This window comes from Rhinopithecus roxellana, chromosome 5 (assembly GCF_007565055.1).
Source record: "Rhinopithecus roxellana isolate Shanxi Qingling chromosome 5, ASM756505v1, whole genome shotgun sequence".
NCBI lineage: Eukaryota > Metazoa > Chordata > Mammalia > Primates > Cercopithecidae > Rhinopithecus > Rhinopithecus roxellana.
In genome coordinates this window covers 82,851,012-82,876,071 of record NC_044553.1, presented here as the reverse complement: position 1 = coordinate 82,876,071, position 25,060 = coordinate 82,851,012, and the positions used below count along the sequence as shown (strand labels likewise).

The 25,060-nt window shown below is 44.3% G+C and overlaps 1 protein-coding gene across 7 annotated transcripts in view; it reads left to right on the top strand.

Moving 5' to 3' along the window:
• The window catches only part of SMOC1 (SPARC related modular calcium binding 1), a 156,978-nt gene that overhangs the window by 92,880 nt on the left and 39,038 nt on the right, over positions 1-25,060 (top strand). For 4 of the 7 annotated variants that reach the window (XM_030931220.1, XM_010359749.2, XM_030931219.1 and 1 more), the window contains exons 4-6: positions 997-1,096; positions 3,194-3,241; positions 24,198-24,287. In XM_030931220.1, the coding sequence (XP_030787080.1) occupies positions 997-1,096; positions 3,194-3,241; positions 24,198-24,287 (238 nt within the window). The remainder of the gene's footprint in view (positions 1-996; positions 1,097-3,193; positions 3,242-24,197; positions 24,288-25,060) is intronic. The other 3 variants (XM_010359752.2, XM_010359751.2, XM_010359750.2) reach the window with 1 other exon arrangement.

Here is a 25,060-nt window from a genome sequence, read left to right as displayed (position 1 = left end):
CTGGAAGAGAAAGAAGAGCTACCCTGAAGGATGCAAAAAGCCTTATTCCTTTTTGCTCTTCCCAGGCAGGCAGACCTGATCTTGGAGGCTTAAGGAAGATCATACAGTGGTGCAGCGGGGCATCTAGAAATAAACCTGCAGGTTTTACCCCCTTGCCTTAACCTCATCATGTGTGCCCTCATCTCAAGAGAGCCACAGGATCAATAGGCGAGCTGATCTATGAATGGATGCTGGGAAAAGCTAGACAAAGACAACTGGTCTCTGCTTGTTAAAGAAATGTCATATCAATCTGCAATGGTGACATTCCAACTTTTACTTGCCAAATTAGTTCAAGGGTTAGAATTTTTGACTGGGTGCGGTGGCTCACGCCTGTAATCCCAGCACTTTGGGAGGCCGAGGCACGTAAATCACTTGAGGTGAGGAGTTCAAGACTACCCTGGCTAACATGGCAAAACCCGTTTCTACTAAAAATACAAAAATTAGCCAGGAATGGTGGTACACGCTTGTAATCCAGCTACTTGGGAGGCTGAGGCAGGAGAATCGCTTGAACCCAGGAGGCAGAGGTTGCAGTGAGCCGAGATCATGCCACTGCACTCCAGCCTGGGTGACAGAGTGAAACTGTGTCTCAAAAATAGGGTGGGTTAGAATTTTTTATAATTGGATAGGAGCGTATGCCAGTGCTAGAGAAAACAAATGTACAGGTATTGGTGAGAATCATCTCAGGAAAAACACAGTATGATGCAGGTATTAAGTGTGAAGAGGAGTAAGAAAGAAGTGGGTGAATTGCTGTGGTTTGCATGGGCATCCCACAGCAAACATGTACCTGCTGTTCACTGACTGGACCACCCACGAGAGACACTCTGGAGACAGATGTGGGGATGAGAGGTGGAAGGTGCTCTTTTACCATATGGGTGATGCTTTGAAAGGGGTTGGAGATGAGTCTTCATATTGTGACAGAGACTTATGGTTTTCTTCTGTTTTCACTTCCCTGAACAGGTGCAGTGCCATACTTACACTGGGTACTGCTGGTGTGTCACTCCCGATGGGAAGCCCATCAGTGGCTCTTCTGTGCAGAATAAAACTCCTGTATGTTCAGGTACCGTAGGGAGGGGTGGGAAGAATGAAAAGGGTTGGAGAGAGACCCGTTGGTTGGTCTCCTGCAGCTTGTGGGAGAACCTTTAGAAGGTTGGTGGTGGTGATGAACCTTTTTCTAGGTCAGGGAGGATTCTACTCTAACATGCTTGCTCAGAAGTCAGCAAATGATAAGGTATGGCAATGTATGCCATGTGTGTGTATTTACGGATTTTGAGTTTAGATTTTTGGTTCAATGCTAAGCACTGGCTGTAACCTCATAGAGCTGTGGTGGCGTGTAAGTTACTAGCTTGTGTGCTGATTCTGATTGCTAGTGGCTCTTGAAGTGCTTTATTGAGATGGATTTTGAGACCAACTGGGAGCTCAGCATCAAAGGCTGTGGTTATCCATTAGTGATAACCTGTCATGGGAGCAGGAGAGGAGAATGGTGGCTTCTGTGTCATATACTCACCACCCCTGAAGAATGTAATGTAGAGAAATGGAAAATCTTCCTAACAGTGGCCCTTAAATCTGACTGATCACCAGCAGTATCTGGGAAATTAAAGAGAACCCAGATATTGAGGCTTCCCCTTGTACATTCTGATCCAGGAGGCCTGGAGGGAGACCTGAGGTCCTTGTTTTTATGAAGTCTCTCAGGTGATTCTGATGATTAAACAAGTTAGCAAACTATTGCTTTATAGTGAGCCATTGGGTTAGTCCATAGCAAAAATTAAGTCCATTCTATTCCCAACTTAATAAGCAGAGAAATTGTGCTTTTAGGTCCATTTCATGGGATTGTGGATTAGGGATTTTTACAAGCCCCACCGTGTCCACCTTTGTTGAGATGGTAAAAGACTCTGAGTCACTCCCTTAATTCACCGTGTGGCTCAGCTCTCTCAAAAAAGCCTGTCCCACCCATCAGCTGATTCATATTTCTTCATATCTGTGTGCATAGGGTTTTATTGATTTTCTTATTTTTCATTTTAAGTGCAAACAAAGTATAAAACATTATGCTAAAACCTATGGGAAATTCCAAAGGCTGACAGTCTTGCTATCATAGCTTTTTCTACTTGCTCTGTTACATGAAGGAAAAAGAAAGCGGAAAGGGCTATTAGAATCTACATCAGGAAACCCAAATTTACAGGTCGAAAAGGGAAGTTTACTTTATTTGTGGTTTACATGGAAACTAGAAACCTTAATTGGGGTTGGGGTAGGGAGGTACAGGAATTAGCCCTCCTTTTAAATGACCTGGAAAGTTTCATTTAAAGCAAACAAACGACTAGAAACAAGCCATGCAGGATAGTATGTTGGAGTTCTCACAAAACTGGTACATGGAGAAGGAGTATGACATGGATTAGGGAAATAGAGATTCTTTTCTTTTGGCGGGACTCCACAGATGCCTTTCTGTGGGTGCATCGGTTGTACCCTGCCTGTGTGAGACTGGACCTCAGCAGAAGACAGGTGCCACAGGGTCAGGACTGGAGGAGGGGGTGCACAGAGCACCCTAGTATATGCAGGGCAAATGCTTGGGCAAACATACCTGCTACCCGCTCCTGGAGGAACAGGCTGTGTCTAGAAAATTGTTTCCATGCCTTAGACTGTTTTGGCCCATTCAGTACAATTGGGCCAACAATTTTCTACTTAATGCAGATGGAAAATCGCTGATTTCCTGTCCTAACCAGCAAGGGATGTCAATCATTGCCTTTGCAGTAAAAGGGAGTTTCTTTTCAGTTGGCCTTGCTGACTGAATATGGCTCCGAACATGGAACTGGTGAGAAGCTGGGGAGATGGGGGTGTAAACGTGAGGGGCAGATATTGGAATGTTCAACGGGAGAGTTGTATGAGTGTGGACTTTTGTAAAAATGTGGTCAAGACTGTTACCAGGGAACCTAGAAATCATAGTTCATCTCAACAGTGCTGGGTTATCAGTGACATTGATGTTAAACAAACCCCACTCAACATGTGTATATGTACTGACATTGTGTATAATATCCTTAGATGTGTATACAATACATATATACATGACCATATACTCATAATATCAGGTTTTGCCAACTCTTTGAAAGAAACCAACTGCAATGCATTCTGAGTGGCTATGTTTTTGTTTCCCTTCTCACCCAAGGTTCAGTCACCGACAAGCCCTTAAGCCAGGGTAACTCAGGAAGGAAAGGTGAGTGGAGTTTTATGCTTTATCTAAATGTTTGCTTCCAAAGATGGTCCAAGCAGGATTTCTTAGATGAGATAGAAGGAGCCTGGGGTGAAAGCCTAATGTGTCCTGCAGAACATCTTCTCCATTCTTATTCCATGTTTCCTCTCTGAAGCACCTAAGGTAAGTAAGGCTCATACAGTGATGGACACCAAGCTCCCAGCATTCCCGAGGGAGGTCAGTGAGTATAGAGCCCAAAGCTGAGAAGGACCTTTAGAATGTGAGCCCTGGGAGTCTTGGTTCCGTGGGGAGCTCAGTCAATCAACTACCAGTGTAGCCAGCGTTAAACCAGAGAGGATGAGGAAGGTAGGGTGCCCAAGTCTGCCCTTGACTCTCTTGTTGTGTAAGCACATTTGGGCATTTTTCCCCCTTCACTAATCCTCCTTCATAATTGTCCCAGCACATCCAGATTCTGTTCACTAGGGTGAGGCTGGCTTTGTGGGTGTGCGACCTGTGCAGTTGTTATCCTGAAATTCTGAATAATTCTGTCTTTGAGTTCCATGGGACAGTGAACATGCAAGTGAGTGGAGGAGAGACACATCATATGAGTGTCTGCTGAACCTTGTCACCCCATTAGCACAAAGCTTTTGTGAGGTGTACTATGTGTCTTCCACAACATGCTTAAAATTTTAATTTTTCTTTATCTAGGATAATACTAAGTAGCAAATTAAAATAACACCATGACAAGGTAAGAGAGAGAGACTATAGAATAAAAGACAAAGCTTTGTATTTTAGTGCCTTGAATGGCACTTTTCCCTGCTTTTTGAAGGAGAGGCCCTGCATTTTTACTTTACACTGGGCCCCACAAATTACATAGCTGGTATCTGTCTGAGGGCTGTTTATTGGACCAGCCAATATGAGCAATAGGTCCCTGGAAATATGCTGATCATAGTTTTTAGGATGGAAGACAGTTGGAGGCTTAAGAGTCACTGCCACTGACCTCCAGGACAGCATACATGCAGATCTGGTAGTTGAATGGAAAGCAGGTGTGCATTTCATCTTGTGTGCCGCCTCTCCAGGACTCCCATCTCAGGCTGAGTTTGAGCCTTCCCACCTGCATCTAGGCCTTGGAAACTACATGCTCATCAGGGCCCACGTGGAGCCTTGGCCTTACTGAGGGTCATTGTGAAGTTCACAGGCTTGTCCTGCGCACACACAATTGCAGGGAGACCAAGGTAAAGCCCTGGGCCCTGCCTCCAGTGCTTATGCCATGGGATAGGAAGAAGGGGAGAAGTCACCCACTCTGAATGTAGGAGATAAGAATCTGGAGAACCTGCTGCCCCCAAATGCAGGTGCTCCAAGAAGATGTGGAAGTGGAACAGGTGATACCACCACCCACCAGAAAACAGGGACCAATGGGTCCCTGGGCAGAAATGAGAAAGTGGTTGGAAAAGGGGAGAAGTGCTTCTTTAGGTCCTTCCCAGGGCATGAGGAGACTGCCATAAGTGTCGGTGGTTCCCTCCTAGGTGGGGAAGTGGGGAGAGAATCTACAAAGACCTGAAATCACCAATGCTGTGAGTAGTGTGTGTTTACTGGGATTGGAAAAGGAAGATGCCTTCAGGTGTTCTGTTGCATATGTGTGTGTGTGTATGTGTGTGTGTGTGTGTGTGTGTGTTTCTAGCATAGCATTTTTAATTTTTGTATTTTAAAGACAAGATCTCACTATGTTGCCTAGGCTTGCCTCGAACTCCTGGGCTCAAGCAATCCTCCCACCTCAGCCTCCCAGGTCGCTGGGACTACAGGCATGCATTGCTTTTAGTTTTGCTTGTTGTAATGGGAATCTTCAGGAACATCACCTTTATTCCTGGGCATGAGGTCCTGGTGGTAGGAAAGAAAAATTGGCAATCATGCCAAACTGACCACCCAGATTCCCCTCCTCCTAAAGGAGCTGAGTATATGATGCTGAATAAAGTGCACACACACTAAACAACTCCCAGCCATGGGATTCTGGTTCTCAAACTGGACAGAGAAGTGCTTTCCAGGGGGATGTGGCTTTGCACCCTGTGGACAACAATGAGAGACAGACCCATGGTCATCTCAGGCTCTCACTGGTCCAGCTAGAAGAGGCGGCGGGGAGGGTGGGGGCTGGGGATGTCAGTTTACAGTCAACAGTGAGCACCCTTTGTTCCCTTTTACAGTGGAGCAGTGAGCACCCTTTGTTCCTTTTTAGCTCTAGGGTCAGCTTCCAGAGCCAAAAGAGGGTAGAGGAGCCTGATTCCTCCAGGGGTGATGCAGGAAATGGGGGATAGAATCTGAAGCCTTTATCTCAGAGGGATAAGCTGTTCTCAGTTCCCAGCTCTTTACTCCCTTGCCCTGGATGGGTCCCTTCCTCCAAGGTGGCTCTGCAGAGGCTTCCTCTTTGGTGCAAAGGTCAGGACAAGGCCCTGGTGGGGAATGCTAGGACTCATTCTCCCCTGGAGTCTTAAATTCTATTTAGTGGCCTCTCTTTCCCTGTACTTTGAAAGATCCGATTAGGTGTTGGATCCTCTTCTCTTTGTCTCCTGTGGGCAGTGCAGTGAAGAGCAGGTTCGGGCCACCTGTAGGACGCCACACCTGAAGCCACACCTGTCCAGGAAGCTGGGGTTTGAATGGGGACAGGGTGCGAGAGGGCATTAGTAATATCCTGTGTGGACCAGCCAAGGTTCCTCTTTCAGCTGCCACTTAAGAATGGAATGTGCTCTGGAAGGCAGCAGGTGGGAAGACACAAAGGCCCCTTGTCTAAACTTGTGCCCACACACGGGTTCTCCTAGGAGGCATCTATTTCCCTGAGGCCTGCTGCAAAGAGGTGCTGGGTCTGCACCCTTGTGCAGGGTGAGGGGTATGGCCAGAAAAGAGGTAGGGCAGAGGTCTGGAGGTGTGAGTGGTAGGGAACGGCAGGGCAAGGACGGGACCCAGACTTCTCTTTCCCTAGCTTCTTGCCTTTTTAAATATCCTCCACTGACTGGGCTGGGAGGGATCGGCTGTCCCTCCCAGACTGGAAGGAATGAAAAGATGTATTGTGTGACCACGGAGAGTCTGGTCACCAGCCAGGAATTAGTACTCTGAAGGAGAGGAGGAGAAAGGCAGAGCAGAAGGAGGCTGGGGGAGGAGGCCCAGAGAGATAGCAGAAGGAAGGGAGGAGGGAGAGAGGCTGGGCTGTAACAGGTCACAGACATTTGGTCCGAGACAGGAGGCCTGGGTGGCTGTGGCTCCTGGATCCACAGGTGTGGGGCCCCAGGGAAGAAGTGGGGGAAGGAGGGGGAGGCACTGTTATCTTACCCAGATGCACGTGCTCCAGGAGGGGAGGAGGGTCAAAACTTCAGACTATTTACTTAATCCCTTGGAATGTCCTTTCCTCACTCTGTTCTTTGGGCCCCTTGTGTTTAACGGACTCCTTTATGGGCACATGTGTGGTAATTAACACGTGCAGTGTAGGTCCTGGACCATGTGTTTGAGTTTCAAATATCCATTGATCTGGGGCAATCCCATCCTGGCTGCCCCCTCCCCTTCTATCCTTTGGTCCTGGCCCTTAAAGAGAGACGTGTGTGTGTGTGTGTATGGGAGAGGGGGACGGTGCACACGTGCATTCACATGTGTTTTATGGATGCTACAGAGGAATATCAGAAGAGAGGAAGAGGGCCCCAAACAGCCCCTTTAGCTCTGAAAATGCGCTGCTAAAACAGTTGAAGGCTGAAGAAGTAGAGACAGAGGTAAAGTTTTGGTTTTCACTGGAGTCATCCAAAGGAAAGTAGATAGGAAGCAGAATGGTTTCAGAGATCAAAAACTTATCCTGCAGCAGCTTTACCTGGCTGTACCAAGGCCTGTGGATTTTTCTGATGGGACTCTTTTTGGGGTCTCAATGCTAATTACCATAGGTAATTTGAGGAGCTTCCAGGATAACTGAACACATGTTCAGGGGCTGGCCCTGCTCTTCATTGCTTGTGAAGTGCAAGGAGGGAAGGAAGTTCTTAGCCTCTGGTGGGATGAAGGGGGGCAGTGATGAAGAGTGATTAAATGAAAGGATATGGAAAAGCACTTGTGAAATGATTTCTGGCAGTTCTCTGCGAGCTTTTGACTTCTGAGTGCCCAAAACATCAGAGGCCATGGGGTGATGCTGTGATAAATGGCAAGTGAAAATTTAGGGTCACTAGGAATTTTCTGCAGTTTGCATTTTTCCCCTAAGAAGTCTGGGAGTTAGTTGTTTAAGGAAAGTAAGAGAAAAATAAAAATACTAATAAACTCTGCTAAACTTTTCTGCATGGGCTTCTGTATTTGTCAAGCTAGTCTTGGAGAGGGGCAGAACTTCAAAAATCCAAACCACCTTTAATTTGCAGAGCTTAAAAAGAAAATCTCCCACTGGCTGTTCCATAGTATATGCTCCAAGTAAAGAGTGAGTCATATTTATTTCTCCAAGGTCCCTGTCTGTGTCTCTATTTTTGGAGCTGGGTCTACAGGTTGTTGCCAACTTGGAGAACTTGTCACTCAAGCAATGGATGGAGCAGCTCTGAGGGGCAGGCTTAGGACAGGGACAATGGCTGGCAAACATCCCAGACGCAGGGCACTGGGTGGCCCCCAGCCTCAGCCCTCATGAGGTGTTAGCACACCTGAAGGAGGGGAGCTTCATTGCCCTGAGCCTCGCAGAGCTGTGTTGGGCTGGCTGTCGAGGGACATTCCACATGTGAAACATCACTCCTGCTCACGTGACTTAAATCTCTTCCCTACTACCTCTTTTTTCTCTTCCCCTAGCACCCACGGGGGTGTGGGAGGCTGAATCTGTAGCTGATCTCTTAGCATTGCCATCAGATGGGCTGGGCTGGGCTGGGTTTGGATGGAGATGGGCAGCTGACGACCTCCATGCTGTTGGCTTCTGCTCACATGGCTTTTCCTGAAGAAGGATTCACTCTGATTCTTTGCCTACTGAAACAGAACTGCGCCTGAGCAGCTCCAAGCCAGAGAGAGGCAGCTCTTTTGCTTTCTCGTTCTCTGAGCTGCCTCCACCAAGCCTGGAATGTTCATATACCAGCTTCGCAGAGGTCAGTTTCAGAAGGGGTGTGCTTGCATGCTCACACATGTACCATGTCTCCCTCCTTCCCACAGCTAACTGCTCCGCCAGCTTGGCTCCAGCTACTCAACCCCCTCCATTTTGGCCCATATTCCAGGGTCTCTGAAGAAAAGTTTATGCATGAACAGCACTAGACTGAGAGTTTGATTTCCTGCCATATCCTCATCTCCAAGGATTGAGAGAAAATAAGATTTAGGGATCTGGAAAAAGCCTCTTAGAATAGATTCCTTTGAATCCCTGGTGGTATTAGTAACCATTGATATTTTATGCTTGGTGCTCTTACTCAGCAAATATTTATGGAGAATTTACTAAATGTCAGGCTTGTTATCGTCACTAAGGACCCAGGGATGAGTATAACAGTACGAGTCCAGGCCTCACCTCCTGGAGCTCTCATTCTAATGGTTCTTAGCCTTTTATGATGGAGGTTATTCATCTTCAGGTGTAGGAAAATCCTCCCAGGGGAGCACCAGGCTTCTCTAAGCTCGGGGAAGTTGCCACCTCTGCAGGGGAGGGAAGGCAGGTGGCCCCTCCAAACAGCCCTGTGTGGTAGCTCCTGTAGCCAGAGCCTCTAAGGAAAGCCCCTTGGAGGGGGTGGCCTGAGCTGAGCAAAGCCCTCTGCCAGGTTCCTGAGCCCTCTGACTAGTGCCTTTGTGGGGCCTCTGAAGTCCAGGTGAGAGGGCTCAGAGCTTGTCAGGCCAATGAGAATATGTTCGTTTGCTCCCTGCTCCCTGCGTAAGTTCCAGTGTGGCACAGCAGCTTGCAGAGAGGCAGGGATATGGGCACACAGGTGGACAGGCCTTGGGCCTGCTTCTGACCCCTGGTCTCCAGCTCGGAGGGCCACAGAGTGCGTGTGGTAAAGGCCGAGGGACTGTCTGTCGCTCTCAGGTTCCATTGCAGTGATCCTGTGCTTACAGAAACATGTGAGTTTCAAGGGCTGTTTATTCTCAAGTTTCTTTGGAAAGGCAATGGAACTAGAATAGCTGAAACATTTTTAAAAAGAAAAATAAAGTGGGAGGAATCATTTTACCTGATTTTAAGATGAATAAAGCTAGAGTTCTAAAGATAGTGTGGTATTTGTGGAGGAACAGATGCATAAATCAATGAAACAGAATAGAGGACCCGGAAACAGACCCACAAACAAACGGTGCTGTAGCAGTTGGACATCCACCAAACAAATGAAATCAACAAATCAGCCCCAAAGCCTCAACCTAAACCTCAGGCCTGATACGAAAATTAATTCAAAATGGATCACCAATTTAAATGTAAAATGTGAAGCTATTAAAACTTTTAGAAAAAACAAGAGAAAATCTTCACCACCAAAAGCATGATAAAATAGTGTATATAAATTGAACTTTAAAATTTGCTCTGCAAAAAGTGCTGTTAGATAATTAACAAGAGCAACAACAACAACAAAAAACTACAGCCTGGGAAAAAATATTTACAAACCGTTTATCTAACATAGGACTCATATCTAGAATATATAAACAACTCTTAAAGCTCAGCAGTTAAAAAACAGTTTAATTAGAAAATGGTGGCCTGGCATGGTGGCTCACACCTGTAATCCCAGCACTTCGGGAGGCTAAGGTGGACGAGTCACTTGAGGCCAGGAGTTTAAGACCAGCCTACTCAACATGGTGAAACCCTATCTCTACTAAAAAAAAAAAAAAAAACAAACAAACACACAAAAATTAGCCAGGCATGGTGGCACGTGCCTGTAATCCCAGCTACTCAGGAGGCCAAGGCAGGAGAATCGCTTGAACCCAGGGGGTAGAGGTTGCAGTGAGCCAAGATCGCGCCACGGCACTCCAGCCTGGACAACAGAGCGAGACTCCGTCTCAAACAAACAAACAAACAAACAAACAAAACAAAAAATTAGCCAGGCATGGTGGAATGCGCCTGTAATCCCAGCTACTCAGGGGGCTGAGGCAGAAGAATCCCTGGAACCCAGGAGGTGGAGGTTGCAGCGAGCGAGATCATCCCTCCAGCCTTGGTGACAGAGTGAGACCCTGTCTCAAAAAGAAAAAGTAAAAATTGGCCAAATGCACAAATAGACATTTCACCAAGGCAGACAAACAGAGGGCAAATACACACAAAAGAAGAGGCTCAGCATCATTAGCCACAGGAAATGCAAAATAAGTCCATGGCAGGATGTCACTACATATCTATTAGAACAGCTGAAAGAAAAAGTAGTGCCAACACCAAATGATAGTGAGGCTGCCGAGAAACTGGACCTTTCATACATCACTGGCAAGAATGTAACATGGTATAGCCACACTGCAAAAATACTTTGGAAGTTTCTGAAAAATAACTAAACATACATTTACCATATAATCCAGCAGTTGCACTCCTGAGCATTTATTCCAGAGAAATGAAAATGTATGGCCACACAAGAAAACCTATACACGAACAAGAAGCAACTTTATCTGTAATAGCTGAAAGTAGAAAAAAAAAAAACCCAAATGTCCTTCAGTGGGTGAAACAAACTGTGGCACAGTAGTACTGCCCTACCCATGGTCAATCATGGGCTGAAAATATTCAATGGAAAATTTCAGAAATAAACAATTTGTAAGTTTTAAGTTGTGAGCTGTTCTGAATAGTGTGATGCAATCTCACACTGTCCTGCTCCCTCCCACCTGGGATATGAATCATGACTTTGTCCAACATACCCATGCTGTGTACCATCCTTGTCACTTGGGGCTGGCTCTGTTACCAAGTGGATAGATTGCAAAATGAAGAAGGATGAGTACAATACAATCAGATATCCTGAGTGAGAGACAGTATTCATATAACTTATGAAAGTATGTTGTTATAATTGTTCTGTTTTATTATATTATTATTGTTTATCTATACTGTGCCTAATTTACAAATAAATCTTTATCATAAGTATGTATGGGAAAAAACAGAATGTGTAGGGTTCGGTACTATCCACAGTTGAAGGCATCCACTGGGGGTCTTGGAAGGTAACTGCTGTGAGTAAGGTGGGATCCCCTATCCATCTATACCATGGAAAAATACTCATCAATAAAAAGGAATGAATTGTTGATATATGCAACCACAACTTGAATGGATCTCAAGGGCATTATGCACATGAAAAAAGCCCGTTTCAAAAGGTCATATATTGCATGATTCCATTTATATAACAGTCTAGAAATGGCAGCATTATAGAGATGGAGAGCAGATTAGTGGTTGCCAGGTGTGAGGAATGGGGTGGAGGAGGGAAAGCGTAACAGTAAAGGTGGCACAAAGGAGATCTTTGTGCTGATGGAATAGTTCTAGGCTGATGGTGGTGGTGGTTACCCGAGTCTACACATGGATACAATTGCAGAGAACAATACACACAAATGAGTACATTTAAAACTGGTAGAATCTGAGTGAGGCCCATGGATTATACAAATACCAGTGTCCTGATTTTGATTTTGTACTAATTATGCCACGTAGATAATTAAAGGGCTTACCCATATCATCATGTTAACTGTAAAGCTGTTACCATTGGGGAAAACTGGGCGAGGGGTACACAGGACCTCTCTGTATTATCTTTGCAACTTCTTGTGAATCTATAATCATTTAAAAATAAAAAGTTAAAAAAACATTAGCCGAGTCTTCTGTGTGAACCCAGCCCTGATCAGACTCCTCTGCTGCCGGTGCTTCCTCTTCCTCTTCCATCCCTGGTTTGCCTTTTCCCCAGCCTTCTGTTTTTGCTCTTATTCAGGGGACTATAGAGCTCGAGGATGTGGGAACTGCCTGCAAAAAGGCAGCTTTCAGCTTGTTTTCACTTCTTTTGGGAGGGAACATGCAGGTAGGTACATGGAATATAAAACAATGACCTCCTGCTTTGGAAAGAACCTGACATGCCCCACCACTTCTGCTCTTACAGTTCAGAATCAGGAAAGTTCACCATCCATTTCTGAGCCTCGCTGGTCATGGCGCATGCATCTCAGGAAATGTTGAGGTGGCCTAGCATTCCATCCTCCTCCGGGTCTGATTCAGGGCAGGCTCTTGAGGGACTTTTGCAAACAGATATGGTTGTCTCCTTACGATGCCCAGAATGAGTCGTCTCCACTTCCACACTGAGCCTCAGACTCACATGAGGAGAGGGATGGTGGCTCTGGCATAAATGTGGTCCCTTCAAAGCAAGAACCTTCCAGCACTTCTACCAAGCTGAAGTTTATCTCCATGTATTTTTCAAAGATGGACAATGGCAGCCTGAAAGAATATGAGGGAGGGTCACCAGTGATGGACATGGTTTGGGGAGAGCCCAAGAATTGAAGGGGACTTGGGATTGTTAAGAGTCCTTCCACATCTCAGGATGGGGGAAGTGGTTTCTTTTTTCCTCATTCTCCAAGGCTTCTCAGTCTCAGAGACCCCAAGAGATGCCATTAATACAGATTCCTCCTCTGGCCCCTTTGAGACATTTGCTTTTGAAGGACCTGGAAGAGAAAGCTCTTTGTATGTGGCCAGAATAAACTCATTGTACACCCAAACAATTAACTTCTCAATGGACTTGCCAGCCCCTTGAAAGGCCTGGCCCTGCGTCCCTGGACCTCTTGGGCTCTATTCAGTCCCTTAAGCACACCAATGTTTTTGGGTTTTTGTTTTATTTTGTTTGTTATTCTGAAAAGTCTTTCCCTGAGAATAGTCCGAGCGGATCAACATTGTCCTCAGCCCGCATTTATCTCTCCTCGCCAGCGAATGTCAATCAGGAATCAAAAAGCCAAACAGAGGAGGCTTTGAACGGTGTCATCGGGGGTTGAAGTGACTTCCAGCTGTCTGTGCGTGGGCCAGGCCTTCTCCCAGGGCAAGGAATTGTGCTGTCACACAAACCCACTGTCTGTATAGGCTCACAGAGCCCATGCGGGGGCTGCAACTTTCTGGGGCTGCACCTGCAAGGACAAGGCGTGACTGGGGGTTGGGGAGTCTCCAGAGGCCAAATGCCAGGGCTCTGGGACCAGACAGTTTCCAAAGCTGCTTGCTGCCTCTGGGACCTTGATCAAATCACTTACTTGCATTATTACTCAATTCTCATTTTATCTGCCTGGCTTCTCCCTCCGCCCTGGCTAGTGGTAAGAATAGATGAGGAAAGCTACCTGCCAGGAACTGAGTGTTGCAAAATGTGGTAATACTATTATTACTGTTGCTCTTGACATCCTCCATGAGAATTCTTTCAGTTTGCCTTATTTATTTGTTTGTTTTCATGTTTCCAAATTTGCCTTTTTTCTCCCTCCCTGTAAGAAAAAGGATAATCTTTGAATTGGCTTTTTTTTTTTTTTCAGTGTTTATCCTCTTCTTCTAAATCTGAAAAATTATTATAGTATTAAAGAGAAATACTCTCTGAGGTCCAAAAGAATCGCGAAGAATATGCACCAAACATCATCACATGCATATACAGATTCAGATATATTTTTCTTTAAAACAGATGGAAGAATCTTCCCCCAAATTAAGGACCACTCAATCTAGCTGCTGCTGCCTGATGATTTATTTGTGATGACTTGGGCACACCTCCCTTTTTTTTTTTTTTTTTTTATTATTATTATACTTTAAGTTCTAGGGTACATGTGCATAACGTGCAGGTTTGTTACATATGTATACTTGTGCCATGTTGGTGTGCTGCACCCATCATCTCGTCAGCACCCATCAATTCGTCATTTATATCAGGTATAACTCCCAATGCAATCCCTCCCCCCTCCCCCCTCCCCATGATAGGCCCCGATGTGTGATGTTCCCCTTCCCGAGTCCAAGTGATCTCATTGTTCAGTTCCCACCTATGAGTGAGAACATGCGGTGTTTGGTTTTCTGTTCTTGTGATAGTTTGCTAAGAATGATGGTTTCCAGCTGCATCCATGTCCCTACAAAGGATGCAAACTCATCCTTTTTTATGGCTGCATAATATTCCATGGTATATATGTGCCACATTTTCTTAATCCAGTCTGTCACAGATGGACATTTGGGTTGATTCCAAGTCTTTGCTATTGTGAATAGTGCCGCAATAAACATACGTGTGCATGTGTCTTTATAGCAGCATGATTTATAATCCTTTGGGTATATACCCAGTAGTGGGATGGCTGGGTCATATGGTACATCTAGTTCTAGATCCTTGAGGAATTGCCATACTGTTTTCCATAATGGTTGAACTAGTTTACAATCCCACCAACAGTGTACAAGTGTTCCTATTTCTCCACATCCTCTCCAGCACCTGTTGTTTCCTGACTTTTTAATGATTGCCATTCTAACTGGTGTGAGATGGTATCTCATTGTGGTTTTGATTTGCATTTCTCTGATGGCGAGTGATGATGAGCATTTTTTCATGTGTCTGTTGGCTGTATGAATGTCTTCTTTTGAGAAATGTCTGTTCATATCCTTTGCCCACTTTTTGATGGGGTTGTTTGTTTTTTTCTTGTAAATGTGTTTGAGTTCTTTGTAGGTTCTGGATATTAGCCCTTTGTCAGATGAGTAGATTGCAAAAATTTTCTCCCATTCTGTAGGTTGCCTGATCACTCTGATGGTAGTTTCTTTTGCTGTGCAGAAGCTCTTTAGTTTAATTTGATCCCATTTGTCAATTTTGGCTTTTGCTGCCGTTGCTTTTGGTGTTTTAGACATGAAGTCCTTGCCCATGCCTATGTCCTGAATGGTACTACCTAGGTTTTCTTCTAGGGTTTTTATGGTATTAGATCTAACATTTAAGTCTCTAATACATCTTGAATTAATTTTCATATAAGGAGTAAGGAAAGGATCCAGTTTCAGCTTTCTACTTATGGCTAGCTAATTTTCCCAGCACCATTTATTAAATAGGGAATCCTTTCCCCATTTCTTGTTCCTCTCAGGTTTGTCAAAGATCAGATGGCTGTAGATGTGTGGTATTATTTCTGAGGACTCTGTTCTGTTCCATTGGTCTATATCTCTGTTTTGGTACCAATACCATGCTGTTTTGGTTACTGTAGCCTTGTAGTATAGTTTGAAGTCAGGTAGCGTGATGCCTCCAGCTTTGTTCTTTTGACATACGATTGTCTTGGCAATGCGGGCTCTTTTTTGGTTCCATATGAACTTTAAAGCAGTTTTTTCCAATTCTGTGAAGAAACTCATTGCTAGCTTGATGGGGATGGCATTGAATCTATAAATAACCTTGGGCAGTATGGCCATTTTCACAATATTGATTCTTCCTATCCATGAGCATGGTATGTTCTTCCATTTGTTTGTGTCCTCTTTTATTTCACTGAGCAGTGGTTTGTAGTTCTCCTTGAAGAGGTCCTTTACATCCCTTGTAAGTTGGATTCCTAGGTATTTTATTCTCTTTGAAGCAATTGTGAATGGAAGTTCATTCATGATTTGGCTCTCTGTTTGTCTGCTACTGGTGTATAAGAATGCTTGTGATTTTTGCACATTAATTTTGTATCCTGAGACTTTGCTGAAGTTGCTTATCAGCTTAAGGAGGTTTTGGGCTGAGTCAATGGGGTTTTCTAAATAGACAATCATGTCATCTGCAAACAGGGACAATTTGACTTCTTATTTTCCTAACTGAATACCCTTGATTTCTTTCTCTTGCCTGATTGCCCTAGCCAGAACTTCCAACACTATGTTGAATAGGAGTGGTGAGAGAGGGCATCCCAGTCTTGTGCCAGTTTTCAAAGGGAATTTTTCCAGTTTTTGCCCATTCAGTATGATATTGGCTGTGGGTTTGTCATAAATAGCTCTTATTATTTTGAGGTACGTTCCATCAATACCGAATTTATTGAGCATTTTTAGCATGAAGGGCTGTTGAATTTTGTCAAAAGCCTTTTCTACATCTATTGAGATAATCATGTGGTTCTTGTCTTTGATTCTGTTTATATGCTGGATTACGTTTATTGGTTTGCAAATGTTGAACCAGCCTTGCATCCTAGGGATGAAGCCCACTTGATCATGGTGGATAAGCTTTTTGATGTGCTGCTGAATCCGGTTTGCCAGTATTTTATTGAGGAGTTTTGCATCGATGTTCATCAGGGATATTGGTCTAAAATTTTCTTTTTTTGTTGTGTCTCTGCCAGGCTTTGGTATCAGGATGATGTTGGCCTCATAAAATGAGTTAGGGAGGATTCCCTCTTTTTCTATTGATTGGAATAGTTTCAGAAGGAATAGCACCAGCTCCTCCTTGTACCTCTGGTAGAATTCAGCTGTGAATCCATCTGGTCCTGGACTTTTTTTGGTTGGTAGGCTATTAATTATTGCCTCAATTTCAGAGCCTGCTATTGGTCTATTCAGGGATCCAACTTCTTCCTGGTTTAGTCTTGGGAGAGTGTAAGTGTCCAGGAAATTATCCATTTCTTCTAGATTTTCTAGTTGATTTGCGTAGAGGTGTTTATAGTATTCTCTGATGGTAGTTTGTATTTCTGTGGGGTCCGTGGTGATATCCCCTTTATCATTTTTTATTGCGTCTATTTGATTCTTCTCTCTTTTCTTCTTTATTAGTCTTGCTAGCCGTCTGTCAATTTTGTTGATCTTTTCAAAAAACCAACTCCTGGATTCATTGATTTTTTGGAGGGTTTTTTGTGTCTCTATCTCCTTCAGTTCTTCTCTGATCTTAGTCATTTCTTGCCTTCTGCTAGCTTTTGAGTGTGTTTGCTCTTGCTTCTCCAGTTCTTTTAATTGTGATGTTAGAGTGTCAATTTTAGACCTTTCCAGCTTTCTCTTGTGGGCATTTAGTGCTATAAATTTCCCTCTACACACTGCTTTAAATGTGTCCCAGAGATTCTGGTATGTTGTATCTTTGTTCTCATTGGTTTCAAAGAACATCTTTATTTCTGCCTTCATTTTGTTATGTACCCAGTAGTCATTCAGGAGCAGGTTGTTCAGTTTCCATGTAGTTGAGCGGTTTTGATTGAGTTTCTTAGTCCTGAGTTCTAGTTTGATTGCACTGTGGTCAGAGAGACAGTTTGTTATAATTTCTGTTCTTTTACATTTGCTAAGGAATGCTTTACTTCCAATTATGTGGTCAATTTTGGAATAAGTGCGATGTGGTGCTGAGAAGAATGTATATTCTGTTGATTTGGGGTGGAGAGTTCTATAGATGTCTATTAGGTCTGCTTGGTGCAGAGATGAGTTCAATTCCTGGATATCCTTGTTAACTTTCTGTCTCGTTGATCTGTCTAATGTTGACAGTGGAGTGTTGAAGTCTTCCATTATTATTGTATGGGAGTCTAAGTCTCTTTGTAAGTCTCTAAGGACTTGCTTTATGAATTTGGGGGCTCCTGTATTGGGTGCGTATATATTTAGGATAGTTAGCTCTTCCTGTTGAATTGATCCCTTTACCATTATGTAATGGCCTTCTTTGTCTCTTTTGATCTTTGATGGTTTAAAGTCTATTTTATCAGAGACTAGGATTGCAACCCCTGCTTTTTTTGGTTCTCCATTTGCTTGGTAGATCTTCCTCCATCCCTTTATTTTGAGCCTATGGATGTCTCTGCATGTGAGATGGGTCTCCTGAATACAGCAGACTGATGGGTCTTGACTCTTTATCCAGTTTGCCAGTCTGTGTCTTTTAATTGGAGCATTTAGTCCATTTACATTTAAGGTTAATATTGTTATGTGTGAACTTGATCCTGCCATTATGATATTAACTGGTTACTTTGCTCGTTAGTTGATGCAGTTTCTTCCTAGCATCGATGGTCTTAACATTTTGGCATGTTTTTGCAATGGCTGGTACTGGTTGTTCCTTTCCATGTTTAGGACTTCCTTCAGGGTCTCTTGTAAGGCAGGCCTAGTGGTGACAAAATCTCTAAGCATTTGCTTATCTGTAAAGGATTTTATTTCTCCTTCACTTATGAAACTTAGTTTGGCTGGATCTGAAATTCTGGGTTTAAAATTCTTTTCTTTAAGAACGTTGAATATTGGCCCCCATTCTCTTCTGGCTTGTAGAGTTTCTGCCGAGAGATCTGCTGTTAGTCTGATGGGCTTCCCTTTGTGGGTAACCCGACCTTTCTCTCTGGCTGCCCTTAAGATTCTTTCCTTCATTTCAAGTTTGGTGAATCTGGCAATTATGTGTCTTGGAGTTGCTCTTCTCAAGGAGTATCTTTGTGGCATTCTCTGTATTTCCTGAATTTGAATGTTGGCCTGCCCTACTAGGTTGGGGAAGTTCTCCTGGATGATATCCTGAAGAGTGTTTTCCAACTTGGTTCCATTTTCCCCCTCACTTTCAGGCACCCCAATCAGAGGTAGATTTGGTCTTTTTACATAATCCCATACTTCTTGCAGGCTTTGTTCATTTCTTTTTCTTCTTTTTTCTTTTGGTTTCTCTTCTCACTTCATTTCATTCATTTGATCCTCAATCGCTGATACTCTTTCTTCCAGTTGATCGAGTCGGTTACTGAAGCTTGTGCATTTGTCACGTATTTCTCGTGTCATGGTTTTCATCTCTGTCATTTCGTTTATGACCTTCTCTGCATTAATTAGTCTAGCTGTCAATTCTTCCACCCTTTTTTCAAGATTTTCAGTTTCTTTGTGCTGGGTACGTAATTCCTCCTTTAGCTCTGAGAAGTTTGATGGACTGAAGCCTTCTTCTCTCATCTCGTCAAAGTCATTCTCTGACCAGCTTTGATCCGTTGCTGGCGATGGGCTGCGTTCCTTTGCAGGGGGAGATGCGCTCTTATTTTTTGAATTTCCAGCTTGTCTGCCCTGCTTTTTCCCCATCTTTGTGGTTTTATCTGCCTCTGGTCTTTGATGATGGTGACATACTGATGGGGTTTTGGTATAGGTGTCCTTCCTGTTTGATAGTTTTCCTTCTAATAGTCAGGACCCTCAGCTGTAGGTCTGTTGGAGATTGCTCGAGGTCCACTCCAGACCCTGTTTGCCTGGGTATCAGCAGCAGAGGTTGCAGAAGATAGAATATTGCTGAACAGCGAGTGTACCTGTCTGATTCTTACTTTGGAAGCTTCCTCTCAGGGGTGTACTCCACCCTGTGAGGTGTGGGGTGTCAGACTGCCCCTAGTAGGGGATGTCTCCCAGTTAGGCTACTCAGGGGTCAGGGACCCACTTGAGCAGGCAGTCTGTCCGTTCTCAGCTCTCAACCTCTGTGTTGGGAGATCCACTGCTCTCTTCAAAGCTGTCAGACAGAGTCGTTTGTGTCTGCACAGGGTTCTGCTGCTTTTTTTTGTTGTTGTTGTTTAGCTGTGCCCTGTCCCCAGAGGTGGAGTCTACAGAGACAGGCAGGTTTCCTTGAGTTGCTGTGAGCTCCACCTAGCTCGAGCTTCCCAGCGGCTTTGTTTACCTACTTAAGCCTCAGCAATGGTGGGCGCCCCTCCCCCAGCCTTGCTGCTGCCTGGCGGTTAGATCGCAAACTGCTGTGCTAGCAATGAGGGAGGCTCCGTGGCCGTGGGACCCTCCCGGCCAGGTGTGGGCATAATCTCCTGGTGTGCCCGTTTGCTTAAAGCGCAGTATTGGGGTGGGAGTTACCCAATTTTCCAGGTGTTGTGTGTCTCAGTTCCCCTGGCTAGGAAAAGGGATTCCCTTCCCGCTTGCGCTTCCCAGGTGAGGCGATGCCTCGCCCTGCTTCAGCTCTCGCTGATCGGGCTGCAGCAGCTGACCAGCACCGATTGTCCGGCACTCCCTAGTGAGATCACCCCAGTACCTCAGTTGAAAATGCAGAAATCACCGGTCTTCTGTGTCGCTTGCGCTGGGAGTTGGAGACTGGAGCTGTTCCTATTCGGCCATCTTGCTCCGCCCCCGTCCCTTTTTGTTTTAACAGCTTTTTTGAAGTATAGTTTACGTACCATAAAATTCACTCATTGTAAATGTACAACCCAATGAGTTTAATAAATTCATAGTGTTGCACAACTGTCACCAGAGAACATCTCCATCACCCCCAAAAGCAACCTTGAACCCATTCACAGGTATTTTCTACTCCTACCTGTAGCCCTAGGCACCCCCGGGTCTGTTTTCTGTGTCTATAGATTTAGCCTTACTAGATATTTCATATAAATGGAATCATGTGGTATTTACATCTGGAGTTTTACACTTAGCATAATGTCTTTGAGATTCTTCATGTATATTGTCACATGTATTACTTATTCATTCCTTTTTAATTGCTGAATAGTATTCTACCATATGGATATATCACAATTTATCTATTCACCAGTTAACAGACATTTGGATTGTTTTCATTTTGAAGCTTTTTTTGTTTGTTTGTTTTTTGAGACGGAGTCTCGCTCTGTCGCCCAGGCTGGAGTGCAGTGGCCGAATCTCAGCTCACTGCAAGCTCCGCCTCCCGGGTTCACACCATTCTCCTGCCTCAGCCTCCCGAGTAGCCGGGACTACAGATGCCCGCCACCTCACCGGGCTAGTTTTTTGTATTTTTTGGTAGAGACGGGGTTTCACCATGTTAGCCAGGATGGTCTCGATCTCCTGACCTCGTGATCTGCCCATCTCAGCCTCCCAAAGTGCTGGGATTACAGACTTGAGCCACCGTGCCCGGCCTTCATTTTGAAGATTTAATGAATAATGCTGCAGTGACTATTTCTATACATGTCTTTGTGTGGACATGTTTTTATTCTCCCAGATGGGTTTTAGGAGTGGAATTTTGGGGTTGAAAAGTTTATGTTTAGCTTTTTAAAGAGACTGTCAAACTCCTTTCCAAAGTGGATGCCCAGTTGTACATTTTCACCAGTAATGAACAAGGGTTCCATTTCCTCCACATCCTTACCAACACTTAGTATTGTCTATCTTTTTATTTTAGCCATTCTAGTGGCTGTTTAGAAGTATCTTGTTATGGTTTTAATTTGTGCCTTCCTAATGATTAATGATGTTGGGTATCTTCTCATGCATTTATTAGCCATCTGTATCTCTTCTTTGGTGAAATGTCTGTTAAAGTATATTGTCCATATTTAAATAAGGTTGCTTGTTATTGAGTTGTCAAGTTTACCTTATTTTCAATTTGAAAACTTTGATAGGATTTTAATTTTGTAAACCCAATTTTAAAAGTAAGCAGTTGAATAAGATGGTTTGCACTCATGGAATTATAGATACCCTTTAGTAGGCCTTTAAAGTGTTTTATACCTACACAAAAAAGTGTCCCTTTTGTGGGCAAGTATCCTTCAGTTTCAGAAGAGGATATTGCTATCCAGAGAAGTAGAAGGAGGGGCTCAACTTATCCAGAGTATTAGATGTATTCAATGTAAACTGTTAAATATAAAGGGGGAATTGGAGTGTGACTCCCCTTGAGACTGGGAGGCAGGAGCACACATAGAAACTTTGCTCTCTCCCCAGGACCCAGTGTGAGGCCTGGTGTTGCTCCAGGGCTTGCCTGGAAGCAGAACTGATGTAGACCTTGGATCTAGGCCTTGGACTTGTGTTTGGTAGGAGAGGTGCTCTTATTTGCTGGGTCAGAAGCCAGGAGCCCAGGTGCCCGGAGATGATGGTTAGAGGGTGCTGTTCGCTTTGGCTTGGCTTCCCAGCCTTTGAGAATGCTGGATTTCACAGGTGGTTCCTGGCAGCAGAACACCTTGTCTTTTCTCACTTCATAAAGATTTCCATTTAGGACCTCCCTGTGGCAGACCAGCTGTATCTTTTCACCCTCAGTGACCCTACCCTGCAGGAAGATTCCTTCCCTGCACGTGGCTTTACACCTCATGGGCTTCTCTGACTGCATCTGGGAAATCTGTGGAACTCCTTGACCTGCAAAAGGGCAAAGCTTCCCCAGAAAACTTTCTTTGCCCTCCTTGAGTGCAGACCTTCTTTGCTGATGGCTGGGCCGGATAGGCAGTCCAAGATTTTCATCTGGATGATGGGAGAAATAAACAGAATGTTTTCAGTTATCTTGCTCCAGAGAAGAGATACAGCTCTTGTGATATGGGAGGATTTTAATACCTACATTGAGTATTAAAATATTACATAAGCCATATACACTTGAGTTCTCACTATCATCCCTCTTGGAATGTTTGATTTTTCACTTTCCCTTTGTTAGCCTGTAAGACTCCTAAAATGAAGCCACCCTGTGTGGAAGGGCTGAGCACACTGTGCTGGACTATTTAGACTATGAACTCTGTATCCGGCAGGCACAACCAAATGTGCACTGCAGCTGCCAAAAGACTCAATTCAGTGGCTCATTGAATTCAATGGAAAGAGGTGTTAATAGAGTCAGGGGAAGTGATGCTATTAAAAAAATGACATTGTATGGCTCTGTTCTGTGTTTATTCTCCCTCAATGACTTCCAGATCAAACTCACACAGTTTGGCATCAAAAGATGCCTGTTTTGGACTCCAGTTTGAGGCAAATAACATATCCAGCATAGATACTCTTCTCTTCCTGCTACATCTTATTTCTTGGGATGATTGTCAGATAATTCAGGATCACTTTGGCCCCTGCAAGAGTTGGGTCTTGGTGTCAGTATATGAGAATAATAGCAGGGTTAAGTGTCACACGACTGTCAGCTCAGCTGCTGGCCTCAGCCTCTAGCAAGGGTTAGAGTCTCCATAGCTCTTGAATCTTAAGCTCCCAAGGGTGAGATGTTGATGGAAAAAAGAGATCAGGATTCTGTATTCTCTCTCCTTCCCCCAATAAGATGCAGGAAAGTCAGCCAAAGGTACTGAGAGCTCCAAATGGTAGAGGGTTGTTATTATTGATGATCTGACTGGCGTCACAGAGACTATCTAAGAATGTGCATTCTGCATAAATAGTTAATGCTCAGAGAATATAGTGTTCCATCCTAAAAGACCTCTAAGGGGCCTTGAGAAGAGAGGGATGGTGTAACCATCAAACCACCTGAGACAACAGTGCTCTCCTTCCCTCCCCACATGGAGAGAAATCTCTTAAACTATGTATCCTTAAGAGGGACAAAGATACCCTCTCCCAGCCTTCTCTAAGAGGGTAAAATTATTTCTTAGGGGTTGAAAAACACTTACTTATTTTACATATGAAGTAAAAATACATATACAGTTTATTTGCATTACTAAAATTTCATTAGGGAGATGATTCGGAAAAAATTACCTAAAAATGCTCCTTAGATGAGTGATAATGGAAAAAAGGTTGAGAAACATGGCTCTAAGTTAAGGTTTTCGGGGCCCTGATGAAAGAACTCAGAGTCCTGGAAGGTAAATAAACAAAGTCTGCACTAACTCCTGACCTGCAGAGGTTCTTGCTGTGCAGAGAGGACTGCCAACACTATTAGAATGATAAGCATTAGGACTTTGTTACTGGGAGCTCCCTGCTCCAATCATCTATGTTAGAAATTTCAAAGCAAGCGTAGGGTGATTTCTGCAAAGTCTTATGTCCTCTCCCATTTTGCTTGCCCTTCCTCTTATTGGGAATTGGGGTGTTTGCTCTTTCACAGTTAGAAGTATTCTAATGATTCCTGATTCTCTTCAATTCAGTGTGCTGGAGAGAGAGTGGTTCTTCCTGCCTTCTTATCTTTTTTAGGTGAGAGTGGAGAAACAGCGAGGAGATTGGAAGGGAGTAGCACACAGGTCTCTTGTTTTCCTTGAACTCTTTAATCAGGGCCACTGAGCTGGTAGCTTTAGGGCAGGAAAGGAGCTGGGGACACCAGAATTTGATGCCATAAGGATTGCCAACCTTATCCTAACATGCTTGGCCATAACTCAGGGCTGAGGGAGAGATACTGCCTCCCAGTTTTCCTGTGGGAACAAGGGCCAGCAGAGTCATACTGGTATCCTCAGATTTGTGAGAAACGGTTCCCCAAAGCCATGAAGCTTTAGCGCCTCTCGTCCATGCCGTGGGGTGGTGAACACAAACCTGGATTTGTTTTGCTCTTTTGTCTCTCTGTGGTTCTCTTTTCCTTCTTGCCCTTTTCTTCTTTTGTTTCTTTATCTTTGGTCTCTTCACTGGGACTTGGCCGGGCCTTGTACAAACCCCAACCATTCAACAGTGCTGGAGAGTAGATAGTATTTACCTCAATAATGGTAGTCTCCTTTCGATTCTTTTTAACCCTCAATTCAGATGACGGATCTAAGCCGACACCCACGATGGAGACCCAGCCGGTGTTCGATGGAGATGGTAAGCTCTTGCATTACTTTGGATGTTCATTCTCCCACTCATTTTCAGGTTTGGGAAAGGTCTTAATGCTGGATGTTTGTTTAAGTTTTATTATTATTATTTTCTTTTTTAATTTCAATTTTTCCCAGTGTAAGCTGGGTTGTTTTAACCTTTTTAAAAAATGCAAATCCTCCCAGGAGCTGGTACACTCTCCACTTCTGGAAGGGCCCTCTGTTCTCTCAGGCTTCCTGCCTGTCTCCTGGTGTCCAACAATAATACAGCCTGGACAGACCCTTGGAGCTGCCAAGACCCAGGAATCACAGCTGAGAAAGATAGGCCGGCAGTGTCCCTTCAGTAAATTAATTGGCACTTACAAGTGTCCACTCTGTGTCTGGCACTGTGTGAGCCCCTCTGGGGGATGAAAAGGAGGTTTGGAGATGTAAACCTTTGCTCTCAAGACAGCTGCAACTCTTAGAGTGCTTTATGTGTTAAATTACGTGGTCTCCGTTCTTATCGTCATAGACATTTACAGAAGAAAGAGATCACCATGGTCTGTGAAAAGCTTTCGTGAAGAGCCAGGACTTGAGCTGGATCTTGAAAGTGGAGGGGAGGAGTCTGGGTGTTCCAAGCAAGGGGCTGGCATGGACAAGAGGGGAATGAGGTAGGGATGGGATACAGTGAGGAAAGTCGCAGGAAGGAGATTGGCCAGTGGGACTGATTTGTGTAGGTTGTAGGGACGTTGAGAGTTGAGGCAGGACATTTTGGAGAAGAGAAATTCTAGGTCAAGAGAAATT